Here is a 13,714-nt window from a genome sequence, read left to right as displayed (position 1 = left end):
AGAGATTTACATCAACGCTGACATTATGTTACACTTCGCAGCATTGTGCTCAACATGGTATCATATTCTGGCAGCTTGGGATCCGAACAAAAGATAGACCAACTCAATTTATTTTGAAATACCACATAAATGGCGAGGAGGTTGGAATACGAGATGGAACAGACGTCATATGGCCACGGTCACTGGCCTCACCTTCCTCCTACCTTTCCCTTCCTTGTTGGTGGATCTGGGGATGAAGAACGCCGATATCTCATCCACGAGAGGATAGAGAATGTATGTAGCCAGCAAAAACCAAGTCTAATACAGACGTCAACGCTTCGAAGTTTAATGTGCATGGTTTGCATATTGAGCAAAGTGAATCTCGAGCTTTTAAGGCCAAACAAGTAAGCTGAAATTGAGCTGCCAATTTCGAGTGACTGAAAAGATAGTAAGACAAACGACTCTTTGTTCATTTCACGCCCTTCCTTCGCCTATCGACAAGCGAGTTTCATACATATGAATACTTGAAATTGAACTACTCTTCAGGAAATGTCCTCGTGTGCAATACTTGTCGTTTGACTGCTATGTGCTGTTCGGCCTCTGAGAGCCCTTGGTGTTGAAATTTGAGTAAATGCTCTGCAGAGCTCAACTATCAGTTATTTAAGCTAGTCACTTAGGAGAATACTCGAAGTCGTCTGATTTCCGTTCCTAGTATTTTAGATCAAACACTTTGTCTCTTAGCCATTTTCATGCTGTCGTGTTCCAACCTAATGCCAAAACCGATAGTTGACCCACAGAAAGCAGGACACCATGTCCGTGTTGCCATCGTTTTCCAGTAACAGCTGTTCAATGACTTGAACCCAGCCACCAGCATCGAGAATGTTCCCAGTCATGATTGGCGGCTGACCCCGAGAGCGAAATTGCCAGAAACCCCCATGTAACACAGCAGATATTATCATCATGTTGTTTTCGCGATTCACGCCCCTTATGTTCCTGTTTTGTGAAGAAGGGTCCAATTTGTGGAGCCTACTCTGCGTTATATATCAACAAGATCTCTCGTTGTTGGGTAGGTTCTCTCTGATTGTACTAAGCCCCTATGTTGCAAGAATGGGGTCATGTAATTTTCAGCCTTGTTTGCTCTGGTTGTCGGCAACCTAGGCCTGCGTTCATCTAATTTGTTAGTTTGGATCTTCACCAACCACCGATAAAAGCGCCTGCAGGTGGTAAGGCATTACAAGATTCCCGCATCAATGCAATTTGCAGAATAGCAGTCCAACAGCCAGGCTTAGCTAAAACCAAGCGAGAATTTGGAATGGTTAAATGCCAACCTATCCGCATGCTGCAAGCAAGTAGCTGCCCGCTTGGTTCTAGCCCGGATCATTCGAATAAATATACTTCTCAAATTCAAGTCGTGATACCCAAAGATAACCGGGACGAACAGGTATTACCAATCCCTGAACAGACAGCCGACGCACGAAGAACCCAAGAACCAATAGTCTGGACAAGTCACCGGGACAGATACGAATCTCATCTCCGACAGGTGCAAGCCCAGAACCGAACATGTCGCACTTTACGACGTGGGCGCCACCCGACTTCCGCTCATGTGCAACGGAATGCCGCAGGCTCAAACAAAAGAAAAGAAAGAAGGAAAAAGAAGGGGAAAAAAAGCAAAGGCAAATTTTCGCTTAAACCTCCGAAGAAAATCCCCCGGTCTCGGGAATTTCAAGATCTCCACAATGATGCAGTTTTGGTGGTCAGGTTTGAAATCCCAAGGTGCAGCTTCGGGCGCATGCAGAAGACAAAGGCGAGACTCGCGGACGGGAACTTGCAGATTTGCGTGGTTAATTCCTTGAAAAGAATGCGATCAGCAATGTCATGTTTTGTGAGATATCACTGCATATCATCGAGACTTTGGTACAGCCGGGTCTTCCTGCTTCGTGATGGATCCTGACTATCGGTGTGTTGAAGAACTGGCTCATATTTTGGGGGCCAGACCGATGGGCCAAACCGACATGGGGGGTTTTGAGTGCATTCGGGTTGGGATACTTGAACTGCATCACGATAGCAAAGCCACAGATCGCACAACTGCACTACCCAGGGCCACGTTTCCTTGGGTCATCCCGGGAGCGTTCATGCTGGTAAGTTTGGTTTCACAGAGAAAGCTCGGGAGCCCTGGAGTGTATAAATCCAGGGCTATGACATGTCTTGTTTAATATGTCAAATCACCATTTTCTCATTTTCAATTTAAGTGTTATACGATCGATGCCATAAAAAACGTGGAGCTTATCTTTTGGGACTTTTGAGACATTTGCACTTGAGCCCCGAACTCCGAGCTCCGAGTTTTGAAATAAATGTCCTCTGAAAGGCCAAAGGATGTGGGAATTTCATGGGCTAAAAGAGTGAGAGTTTGAATTTAGAACAAAATTAAATGAATATCAAGTCAAATATTAAGATAACTATCGAAAAAGAACGTTTAAACAAAGAAAAAAAAAAAGGGACCCCTGTCACGAAAAGAGCGGGATGCCAACGGCCTATCTTTATCATTGGACTCCGACACCATAAGCACATAAGCACAGAGGCAGCAATTTTAAAAGGGATGACCGTCAATAAATATCTCCCCCTTCTCGATATTCCCCGATGTTGAAGGGTTACCCTTTCTTGACTTGTAGGGGGTCTGTACCTTTTTAAGGACATTCATAATGACCGCACAGATCGACACAATGTCCGTCGACTCAATAACAGGCGAGACAGCGCCACTGTTGGGCACACACACGACCAAACCAGCTCAGCACCCAAAGAAACTACTGATCTCCATTGTGTGTGCGATATTCTTGCTGTCAGCCGATTTCGGATTCTTCATGTCCACCGCGCCGCAAATTGCTGTGTATGAAGAGATCATCTGTCGAAACTACAAGGCCACTCTGCATGGGGCGGGAAATGATACTCTGATTCCACCAGAGGCCAATCCATGTAAATCAGAGGCTGTGCAAGGAGAACTGGCGCTCGTGATTGGGTACCAGAATACATTTGATGTGGTGCCTGGTATGTATCCTCCAGGGCTCTACGATATAACGATATTGGGATACTGATTTTTTGGGGGGAAATACAGGTCTCATACTCTCGCTGCCGTATGGTGTGATGTCAGATCGCTGGGGGCGAAAGCCTCTCTTGTATCTTGGCATGCTGGGAATTCTCCTCGGCGAGATCTGGGTTAGAATAGTTTGTAAGTTGGCCATTGAACTCTTTGGTCGATGTTTTTACTGAGCCCTCACCCTAGGTCTATGGTCAACCGTCATTCCCCTCCGGATGGTCTGGTTGGCAGCTGCATTCAAAATCATCGGCGGTGGCGAGCAAGTCCTCACGGCCATTGCCATGGTCATAGTGGCTGATGTCTTCACCGAAGATGAGAGGTAAACTTTTATGACTTGACCTTTCTCGGTGATCAATCTGACATGTATACAGAGCAACCGCACTCTTCCGTTTACAGTCTTGCGTCCAAATCGCAGAGATTCTGGCTACTCCACTCAGTGCCTATCTGATGACTTTCGGTCCGATGGTTCCCTATATCCTCTCAATAGGCATCATTATTTTAGGAAGTATTCCAGCTTTGTTCTTACCCGAGACTCTCAAACACCCAAAACAAAACCGAGTCAACCAAGAGGCACCAGAACAGGACAGCGAAAGCGAGCAGTCCCAGCCTCCGAGGAAGCGGACAGTGTTACAGGAGGTCACCCGACAAGTTCGCGAGTTCGCACAGTCGACACGCTTCATTTGGACCGATACTAATATTTGTTTAATGATCTTTGTGATGTTCGTCACAGTGATGAGTCGACAATCCACGAACCTGCTTCTGCAATATGTGTCAAAGAAGTTTGATTGGAGTATTAGTCGCGTATGTGCCCTTTCCCCTCAGTCAAATAATCAAAAAAGAAAAAAAAGAAGGAAAAAAAAAGATTAACCATGATATAGGCCAGTCTCTTAATCTCGCTGCGCGGGATATTTGCTCTCGTGACATATTTGGTCATAATGCCAATCCTGTCACTCTTAGCTACCAAACACCTAAACCTTCGTGGAAAACGTAACGACCATTTCATGAGCAAAGGCAGCGGCGTGCTTTCGATCATTGGTTTCGCCATTATCTCTATAGCTCCCACCCCCCCGGTCTTAATCGGTGGCCAAGTCATCTCGTCAATCGGTTCAGCATTCACGATCACCACACGCAGTCTGGCTACTTCACTCGTCCAAATTGATCATGCTGGCACTTTGTATTCGGCAATTGCCATTGCACAGGGCGTCGGAACACTCATTTCTGGTCCCTTATTTGCCAATCTCTTCCGGTTAGGTATGCATCTTGGAACTGTCTGGATGGGACTGCCTTTCTTCCAAGCCTCTCTCTTTTTCGCTGTTGCTGTGGCCGCCGTTTGGCACATTCGACTTGGACCGTCTCCGCGAGCCAATGATGAGGAGCAGGACCCTTTGTCATCTTAATTTATATATTTCTTCGGCCAATCTTATTACATCCAAGCAAGCCGACACGGGTTTCTTCATGTGGAGAACACATTGTCAGCCTGCAGATATGGCGTAGACGTAGCAGTAATCCAATCCATAGAGATATCCACAACAGTCATTATCTTCTAAGCGAAGCAATGCCAGCTTTCAGATAAAACAGTGTAAATCCCAGGGTTAGGTGATCAGCGGGTTTAATCTTGCGGGGATCGAATCAACTTGGATCGACTTTGAATTAACAGTCGGAGATCCGAAGGAGTAGCCCGGTCGATGCAACCTCGAATGGCGTTTCGTCAGCCTTCTTCAGACGAAAACCGTCGGACTTTGATTTAGCGCTAGAGTGCGTTGTGGATTTCTGTCTTTTCATTGGAGAAAAAGGGAGAACAAGGGAGAAAAGCCCACCACTCAACTTTGCCCCGCTCGATGATCGTCGCCTACTTCGACTAGCACTCCTCTCCTTTATAGTACTTCTTCTCCGAGACGATAGGTATAGCGGCGACTTCCGAGAACAAATCAGCGTCTTCTTATCGGTGCATGTGCTACATTGGCTATGTACCTGACGATATTTCTGCCGAAGATGATCTCTGGACTAAAACATAAAACCGTCCGGTGATCCCCTTACATCTCTTCATTCAGCTTGACAATTCCTCCTCAATTCAATCTTGAAAAAAACATGTTCCAATCCCAATCCCCAAAGGGCATGCTGGCCCTAGCAGCCATGGGCCTAATCACCGGCACAACTGCCAGCCTTGAAACTTGTGCCAGCAGTACTCCCTTCAGCTGCGCGAGCTCCTCCACAGAGCCAACTTGTTGCTTCAACTACCCAGGTGGTGCCCTCCTCCAGACTCAATTCTGGGATACCAGCCCATCAACCGGTCCCGACGATTCATGGACCATTCACGGATTGTGGTATGTAACATTGATAGCTCAATCAGATCTAGATCCCTTGTATAAATATCCAGAGTCATAGACTAATCACTGCCCCCAGGCCCGACAACTGCGACGGTACATACAAGTCGAGCTGTGACTCGGAGCGCGCTTACTCCAACATCACAGCCATCCTGCAGGACCAGGACCTCGGTGACCTGGTCGACTACATGGATGAGTATTGGGTCGATATCAACGGCGAGAACGAGAGCTTCTGGTCGCACGAGTGGAGCAAGCATGGTACTTGCGTCAATACCATCGATCCCAGCTGCTATTCCGGCTACAAGCCGCAGGAGGAAGTAGGTGATTTCTTCCAGAAGACGGTTGATTTGTTCAAGAGTTTGGATACGTACAAGGTATGTTCCCCCCTCTTTTCCTTTCATAATATGTCCTGTTCGTTTCTGACTGTGTTCCAGGCTCTCGCCGCTGCTGGCATTACCCCGAGTACATCCAAGACCTACACTCTCAGCGCGATCCAGGAGGCTCTTACTACCATGCATGGCGCGTCGGTTTACCTTGGCTGCTCTAGTGGCAAGTTGAACCAGGTTTGGTATTTCTACAACGTTAAGGGCAATGCCATTGATGGAACATACAAGGCTGTTGATACACGTAAGTTTTATCGGTTGCTTTTTGGTGGGATCTTTACTGACATCTTGGTGCTTTTTAGTCACTACTTCTGGCTGCCCAAAGACTGGCATCAAGTATGTGCCCAAGTAAATTGGAAATAGGGAACAGGGTTGATATGTCTTGGTGATAATTGTTATTGCTGATTTGCACAATGTGTGCTGAAATGGTATCTTTGGATTAGCTATATATAGTACATGTTGATACAGGTTGATACAGGTTGATACAGATTCAAATTCTCCTTGATCTAATACGATGATGATCGTTGATTGACCATTAAAGTTTCACTGGTTATAAATGTAGACCGGTGGTGATACTGTAGGGTTGTTGAGCACATAGTCGTGTTCAACATCGACCATTCTCGTGAATGCATCCTGGCCCTATAGTGGACATGAGGCGCACCGTAATGTTGGGCACTGGTGACGCGGGTGGGAGTTAAGAGGTCGAGAGCTCACCCTTTCAATCCAAGTCGAGTGAGCTGTTGCTCAAAATAAGCTAATATAAGGGTTGTAGAGTGTGTCGCAATAACATGACTCTGTGTAGAGCCACGTTCTTGTTGTAGGACGCGGCGGGAGGAAAAGTGTTTCTGACACCAGAAGGAGGTTCGGGTAGAGAGTGCACAACTGTTTTCATATGCCCTTGAGCCGTGCAGCCCGCCGTTCGTTTTCCCTCTTGTCTTCCATACGACCCAAGAAATCCATGCGGCCGATATAACCCTCCTTGGCTTTGCTATGCGTGCGCAGCTCGTCTTTGATACCCGCCGAGTCGACGTACGAAGCCCAGTCGAGTCGTGACTTCTCCACGGTGTTGATTTTGGGTCCGCGCGCGTCTTTGTCGGCAACGAGTTGCTTTTCCCAGCTCTTCTTAATCGTGCCGGTCGGGTTAGGGTCGAATCGCGAGATCTTGCGGAGCGGTCGCCGAAGGTTACGAGCGGTGTTTGCGGCTGCGGCATCCTCATCGGCGTATTCGACATTCTCGCCACTCGACAAAAACGCTTTAGCCTCCGCCGAGTGTTTGGGCACAACTTTTTCCTCTGTGATCCATTCCCCGGCAAACTTGTAGGTGCGCTTGATCTTGATCATCTGGTCAGTGTGCGCGGCATGGTCTATTTTGTGTCCCGCGTCTCTGGTACCCTGGTCCGGTGCTTTCGTTGGTTCATGTTCGGGGGCAGATTCGGGTATCTGCTGGGTCTGGGGTGGCTGCAAGCTGGATTTTCCTTGGGGCGCATTCATCTGCTCCCACAGGGCGTTCACGTCCACGGTCGCGCCGTCGATCCTGGCCAGCGGTTTGCGCTGTTCTTCTTGTCTGCCCGGGGAAACGCGGGTTAGAACCCGATAATAAGTCAAGAAACATTGGCTAGAACAAAAATCTCACATTTGCTGTTTCATTGCGCGTGTTCGCACGAATCCACCTGTTCCTCCTTCATCGTCATCCATGTCAATGTCGCCATCGTCCTCATCGCTATCGCGCGCGCGTTTGCCCTTGGTCTTCTTTCCCTTGGCCTTCTCTTTCTTCTCCCTCGCTTTTCTGATAGTAGCCTCATCTCCAGAGTCAAGTTCTGCATCCTCCAGGGGCTGAGATTGGGTGACCGTCTTTCGCTTCTTCTTTGCGGGTTCTGCGGCCTCCGCATCGGAAGATAAGTCGGAGTCGTCCGGTGCCTCGTCTAGCTCGAAATCTTCATCCTCGGCGGAGTTATAGGCCTCCTCATCGAGGTCCTGATTTTCTGGCAGAGTAGGGTTTGACATCTGCAAAATATATTGAATGTCTGGGCTTATCAAGAGAAATCCAAAGCAACGTTGGAAGGTTGGAAGGTGCAACAACGTAGATGGATTTCTGCCAAAGGCGGTGTCGTGGTGATGTATGTTCGTCATCTTCAACAACACCCTTGCTTATTTGTCTATGATACAGGTTCTAACAAGTACGGGTAAAACAATCTCAAATCGTGTATCTCATCTATAGAGACACCTTGTACTCCTACTACAGGTGGCGCTTCTGAAAAAGCACAGAGTCTTCCAAATTATTGGCAGCCCGAACGACAAAATTCGTACAGCCCTAGCCGTCCATCACTCAAGTCACAAACTCTTGTAAAGAGAAGCAATGTCCCAGACCCGCTGCTCCCTTGAGAGACACATGGGACTAGGTCGTGGGCGACATGATAACACGGTATATGGTTGACGACGGGGTCAGCAATAATAGCATTTCCCAAGATCTTTTGGGAAGGCGCTTGATGGCATTCTTGAAATATTGGCAGGGGAATTATGTGGATATATAAATGAGTTCAGAGAGAATTGGTAAATTATTGAATTGTCCATGATGAGCGAAAGAGATAACGTTCATGTTTCGATAGAAGAACAGAGAAGAAACAAAGCCTCCCCGAAACAGACAGCAATGATCCGAGAGACAGAGCCCCCGACGGGCTGTTCCTCTTGAGCCAAAGCCAAACACAAATTCATCGAGTCATTGAGATTCAGCCTCAAACTGGCGCCGCACTGAAACCGCATGCCCTTACGGGGCGTCAGCATCTATAGCACATATGACGGTTAGTATAATCCAGTATCGTGATTGATCAAGGCATGGTGATAACATAGGAATGGAGGCTTGAACATCGACCAGAAAACATGGCTAAAGCCATGAGAAAGAAAGTATTGGATGTTGACTGAGAGAAGCAAATCACTCTTACCTGCCATATCCTCCAGACGAGTTTGGTGTCTGGTCTACGCCCGGGGTCCACTTGGGGCAGCCTGGCGGACAACTTGATGACCGGAGTGTTGGCGGGTAGTAACCTGGTCACTCGGAGGGTTTTGCCGACCGGCGTCAAACACTCCAGCGCGGTGGGCAGCATCGTGACCGTACCTGTGGTCATATCCACCACGGCCACCTTCACGAGTAGTAGCAGCACCGTGACCGCACCTATGGTCATATCTGCCACGGCCAGCTTCACGAGTAGAATCACGGCTGCGGCCGCCGCGGCCGCCGCCACGACCACGACCACGCCCACGACGGCCACCCTGCATATCACCACGGCCTCGGCCCCCACGGAATGAGCTGCCACGTGCACTGAAGTTCTGCTATGTAGGTCATGCACGTCAGATATCATGACCACTGCCGCCATCCTGAAAGAAGGTCTGGTCTGAAAAAATGGGGGAATGGGGGTAATCCTCACCTCTCTTCTCAGGTCCACATGAGCATCGAGTGCACGAACAATGAGCTCGGCAACACGAGCATCGCGAGCAGGAGAAGGTTGAAATCCCTCTTGCTATAAGTGGTGTCAGCACAGGGCCTCCAAATGTCTAGCTAGATGAAAAGCAGTGAATAACATACATCGACTCGGTGCTGAATGGCTCGTGCAACTAGCTCGATGACGCGAGCGTCCTGGACAGCCTGGGCAGCGGCTTGGGCAGCATTTTGCTGTGAGTGATATCAGTATTGCTCTGCAGACATTTCAAACGGTCAATTGTGTGTCTAATATGCTTACACGGTCCATAGAACGCCAGGCTTCATTGCAACGGCGCTGGGCAAGTCTGCCGCCGTCGTGTCTGCCGCCACCGGCGCCAGAAGGAGGACGCTGCTGGCTCATTTCTTGACAAAGAGACGGAAGAAACAAAGAAAGAAGAGATGCGCTAGACTGGTGGTTGTGAAACTTCACAGCAGCGTAAGGCGACGAGGGAGAGTTGTGAGCTTCCAGGAAGGAAAATTTACAATGGTTGGCGTTTGCCCGCCGCGGGTCATGCGAGCTATTACCGCCCTTCTCTTACCGTTTGCACTTGCTCTGTTCAAGACACATCATATTTGACATACATATTTGGTGTCTGGTTTGATCCAAATCTGGAGCTCTCCAGGCTCATAGACGGCCGAACAGTTCCTTACCAGGCAAACCTCTGGGCTGTCGGAACGAAGTTTAAATATTGACATATTGGCGCCCTTTGAACCCATGCTAGGCCAGCTTATTCCAGCTCTGGTCATCTACTTCCCCATCACTCTCCCAGGCTATGTACATTTTGGCCGAAAGCGTCGAGGGATGTTGATGGCGATGTTGTTAGGAGAAAGGTCATGATTTGATTTTTATAGATATCTCTGGCCGAAAGAAAGAGCCAGGAGTAAACAGGAAAGGCAGTCATGTCTCCAGCGGGAGCAGAGGTTATTATACTAGTCCTAGATATACAACGGGAACACAAACTGACTCTGAAAGGGGTTTGATGGTGGCCCGAAGCATACAGATATTTAGTTATGGTTTGATGCCTGGGACTTCAAGAAGATGAGGACGAGGAAAGCAAGGAAAAGTAGTATGAGGACGAGGATAGGGACAAGGACCCTAGTTATTCGTCTTCTCCCATGATTATACTGCTTGTAGATGTGATGACTTTGGCAACTCTGCCAGTGTGCACTTTCGCGGCTCAAAAGGATGAGCACAATGGTCGGGAAATCGGCTAAATGGTAAGACCGGGTTTCCTTCTACTTTACTTTGCCTAGGGCCTCTGGGACCGATGAGTGCCATTTTCGCAATTGATAGTAAAGGTAATTGGAAAAGGAAAGAAAGAGTAAGTAGCTTCAATTGTCTACGATGGTAACTTCGCGGCGGCTGTTCTCTCCATGCAATAAATTAACTGTTGTTCAAGAACCATGTCTTTTCATGCTCACTCACAGTCTCATCAAGGAAGCAGCCTAAGGCATACAGCCTTTCCTTATATCTGATATCGACCTCGTGATATAGAAGTTGCGGAGTAAACTATTATATTTCTAAGTCTGGAAATGGAGAAGATATCGACGGGGCTTTCTATTGCAGTACTAATATTATACTATCTATACTCATACGAACTTGTACGTAGCCAGTTCCATATATAATATAGTGGAGAATTATACATTCCTAATGCGGCTCTGGTCCCTCACCATTGGCCAAGGGGTTTGCGAGGAATGCAACCCCGACCTCTGGAATGCGACATCAGAGGCGGTCATGATGTTGAAGAAACACCTCATTATCACCTTCCATGGTAACTCATAAACTGGTTTGGCCCGGAGGAATACCGCTTTGGGCCAAGTTGTCTTCCTCTGGTTCGATCTGTATCTCTTCAATCAAACTTTGTTGTATAGGTCCTTATATTAACCTAGCACACGCAAGGAACGGTAAATATGTATTTTATAGTTGGCTTATTCAATCTCTCTCATTCAATACGTGCAGCTTTCTTGGGCATACATAGGAAGAATATATGCTACCTGGCTAAGAATGTGGACCCTGCAACACATTTCCACGTGGGTGCTTTCTTCAGACTCCCCTCCTGTCAATGTGCCGGGAATAGACACGGCCTTGAGAGAGGGCTCAACGGTTTCATTGCCTTTAAGATGAATGTAACGTTCGAAATCCAAGTTTTTATCCCCAATATAAGGTCTCGAGTGAATCTGCTTGAACTTTAAATCCCATCGACTCTCAGAGTACGCCTATCAGGACGCATATTATCCGCATTTTAAGTCCATTTATTCTTCAATATAGGCTTTTTCAGTATCAAGATGCATTTTGTTACTACTCATCTCTCCCTCCTACTTGCTGCATCAGCTACCCTTATCGCCGCTCAAGATGCGACAACCACATCGGCAAGCACAAGCGGCAACTCAAACTGCGCTTCCCAAAAGTAAGCCTATAAGCCTCTTAAGTACCATCAACTTGTCATTCGAGGTTCCTTTCTCATAATCAACAGAGTTGTAGATCATTGCGTCGGGATCATGAAGCGTGGACTCGCGAAGTGTGCCTCGAGTGATTGGGACTGCAAGTGCTCGGGCGCTGCAAACATTGCCAAGTGAGTAGACCACCTGTCTAGCTCTTACAATTCCTTTCCTTAATGAGTTATCTATACCTCCAACTCCGCAGCACTGACATAATTGAACAGCTGTTACGTAGACTGCTCAGATGATGACCCGGATTCGTCCGCGGCCAAACAACTCAGCGTAAATAATTGCGCTACCGCGAATGCATACGACGTAGGAGAGACCACCGTCGCACCCTCGTGGACTCTGCCCGGGTCGAATGCCGCACAGCCAACCGACATAGATGCCAGTCTAACCACTAGTGACAGCTCGTCTACTACTGCCGGACCGACCAAAGCCTTGGTTGGGAACGAGAAGTCGACGAGTCCATCAGAGGGAGCTGCAGTTGTGAACGATGCCAGTAGCTGGATGGCTCTTGTGGTCCTGGGGATAGGGGCGACATTTTGAGACGGCTGGCCCCCGGAGGAAGCAATTACCAGTCTCAAGTGAGTCTAGACGGTTATTGGGTTATGTATATAAACTTTCAGAATAGCATTGATTTTGGAACATTTGCTCTGCAATATGAATTATAACAACGACAAATACATCAAATAAATTCCTAACATAAATAACCAGAATACATCCCTTTCGTCCATCACAATAACCATACATTCATACATATATATCCGTAACCCAACGCCACGTTTACACAGCACCTAAATCCTCCCGGAATTACTCACTCAACTGCGATACACCTGCTTAGTAGCAATCTCCAACTTCTCAAGTTGGAACTGCTCTGCCCGACGACGAGAAACATCGCGCTGGAACCACGTGCCAACGGCAGCAACGAGTCCCATCAACACCTCCATCCCAAGAAGTACACACAACAACACAAAGCCAGCGCGAGTATTGATGCAGTCACGATCAAAGTGATGGGGTGTGTTAGCGCTGCTTGTTCCAGTTTTCCACTTGCAGGTCCAGCTGTGGAGGGTTTCGTTCCTGCTGAACCCTGCTGGGTAATCCGAGGATGGTAAGTAGATTATGAATAGGATTCCGACCAGGGCGGTCGAAAACCCCGCGATGGCTGAGGCTGAGGCGTAAATGTTAAGTGACTTGATACGGGAATGTGGCTAGATGGGCGTTAGTTAGCATAAGGTATCAAGGGTAGTCACACGATGGGATGGGTGTAAGACTCACAGATGGTAGAAGCGCAACGGCGATGTATACCAAGTTCAAGATGGTGATTATACAGCCACAGGAAATAGCGGCAATTGTTGGACGGAGGTCAAAGTTCAAAGGCCACAGTGCAAGACCGGCACTCGCCCATTGGGAGGTGTTCTTATAATGCCGCAAGGGTGGGGCTTCGCACGCGACGACGGCAATAGCAACGCCGAAAATCAAGAAAGATAGACCAAGTCGTGTAAGGTGAATGACGCGATTGCGTTTCAAAAAGTTTGATTCCTCCATATCTGAAGAGTAAGCACCGCCTGATCCGGTGAGGGATGAGTTTGAGGTCATGATGGAGAGTCGTTGAGCTTTCGTGATATGGTAGAGAGAGGGGTCGAAGGAGAGTGTGTGTAACTGTTAATGACCTTGCCGGCAAGGGTAATAAATCCTTGTAATGGATATCAAAGAACGAAAAACCCCTCAGGGGCAATGATAAAAAAGAATAAGAAAAAAAAAAAAAAAACAAAGGCAGGTACTATGTTCAGACGACTCTGTCTCGAATGACAATTAAGGGATATCAGCTGGGATATGTATATTCGTGGAAACATAGTCCTACGATTGATCCAGGGACTAGCTTAGCAAGCGACAGTGTTATCACAGAAGTAACTACCGAATGGGCGCGTACTCCGAAGACGATATTCAGCCCATATTACTGTATATAGTCATGCAGAGCGCCTCGGTGGGAAAACCACCGCGCTGATTCGCCCGGGGCTCT

The 13,714-nt window shown here is 47.8% G+C and overlaps 6 protein-coding genes across 6 annotated transcripts; 3 read left to right on the top strand and 3 right to left on the bottom strand.

The window, feature by feature from the left end:
• Positions 1-2,678: 2,678 nt before the first annotated feature.
• N7487_003574 (uncharacterized protein) lies at positions 2,679-4,467 on the top strand (the record flags this gene model as incomplete). The annotated part of the gene is made up of 5 exons (XM_056871321.1): positions 2,679-3,021; positions 3,089-3,202; positions 3,257-3,389; positions 3,442-3,871; positions 3,949-4,467. 5 exons carry the CDS (start codon positions 2,679-2,681, stop codon positions 4,465-4,467), a joined length of 1,539 nt encoding a protein of 512 aa, XP_056729041.1.
• Positions 4,468-5,158: 691 nt separating this feature from the next.
• N7487_003573 (T2 family ribonuclease) lies at positions 5,159-6,129 on the top strand (the record flags this gene model as incomplete). The annotated part of the gene is made up of 4 exons (XM_056871320.1): positions 5,159-5,394; positions 5,474-5,768; positions 5,829-6,021; positions 6,080-6,129. The coding sequence occupies 4 exons, from the start codon at positions 5,159-5,161 to the stop codon at positions 6,127-6,129; spliced, it is 774 nt and encodes a 257-aa protein (XP_056729040.1).
• A 536-nt stretch (positions 6,130-6,665) lies between these two features.
• Positions 6,666-7,781, bottom strand: swc5 (putative Swr1p complex component (Swc5); the record flags this gene model as incomplete). The annotated part of the gene is made up of 2 exons (XM_056871319.1): positions 6,666-7,341; positions 7,411-7,781. The coding sequence occupies 2 exons, from the start codon at positions 7,779-7,781 to the stop codon at positions 6,666-6,668; spliced, it is 1,047 nt and encodes a 348-aa protein (XP_056729039.1).
• A 969-nt stretch (positions 7,782-8,750) lies between these two features.
• Positions 8,751-9,613, bottom strand: N7487_003571 (Craniofacial development protein 1/Bucentaur; the record flags this gene model as incomplete). The annotated part of the gene is made up of 4 exons (XM_056871318.1): positions 8,751-9,104; positions 9,200-9,292; positions 9,358-9,444; positions 9,512-9,613. 4 exons carry the CDS (start codon positions 9,611-9,613, stop codon positions 8,751-8,753), a joined length of 636 nt encoding a protein of 211 aa, XP_056729038.1.
• Positions 9,614-11,538: 1,925 nt separating this feature from the next.
• N7487_003570 (GPI anchored serine-threonine rich protein) lies at positions 11,539-12,240 on the top strand (the record flags this gene model as incomplete). The annotated part of the gene is made up of 3 exons (XM_056871317.1): positions 11,539-11,660; positions 11,727-11,825; positions 11,916-12,240. The coding sequence occupies 3 exons, from the start codon at positions 11,539-11,541 to the stop codon at positions 12,238-12,240; spliced, it is 546 nt and encodes a 181-aa protein (XP_056729037.1).
• A 272-nt stretch (positions 12,241-12,512) lies between these two features.
• On the bottom strand, positions 12,513-13,290 carry N7487_003569 (uncharacterized protein; the record flags this gene model as incomplete). The annotated part of the gene is made up of 2 exons (XM_056871316.1): positions 12,513-12,902; positions 12,970-13,290. 2 exons carry the CDS (start codon positions 13,288-13,290, stop codon positions 12,513-12,515), a joined length of 711 nt encoding a protein of 236 aa, XP_056729036.1.
• Between the last annotated feature and the right edge of the window lie 424 nt (positions 13,291-13,714).

This window comes from Penicillium crustosum (genome assembly GCF_028827405.1).
Source record: "Penicillium crustosum strain IBT 35664 chromosome Unknown utg000002l_segment0_segment0, whole genome shotgun sequence".
Taxonomy (NCBI): domain Eukaryota; kingdom Fungi; phylum Ascomycota; class Eurotiomycetes; order Eurotiales; family Aspergillaceae; genus Penicillium; species Penicillium crustosum.
The sequence above is the reverse complement of the archived record's forward strand: the minus strand, read 5'-3'. Positions and strand labels throughout refer to the sequence as shown.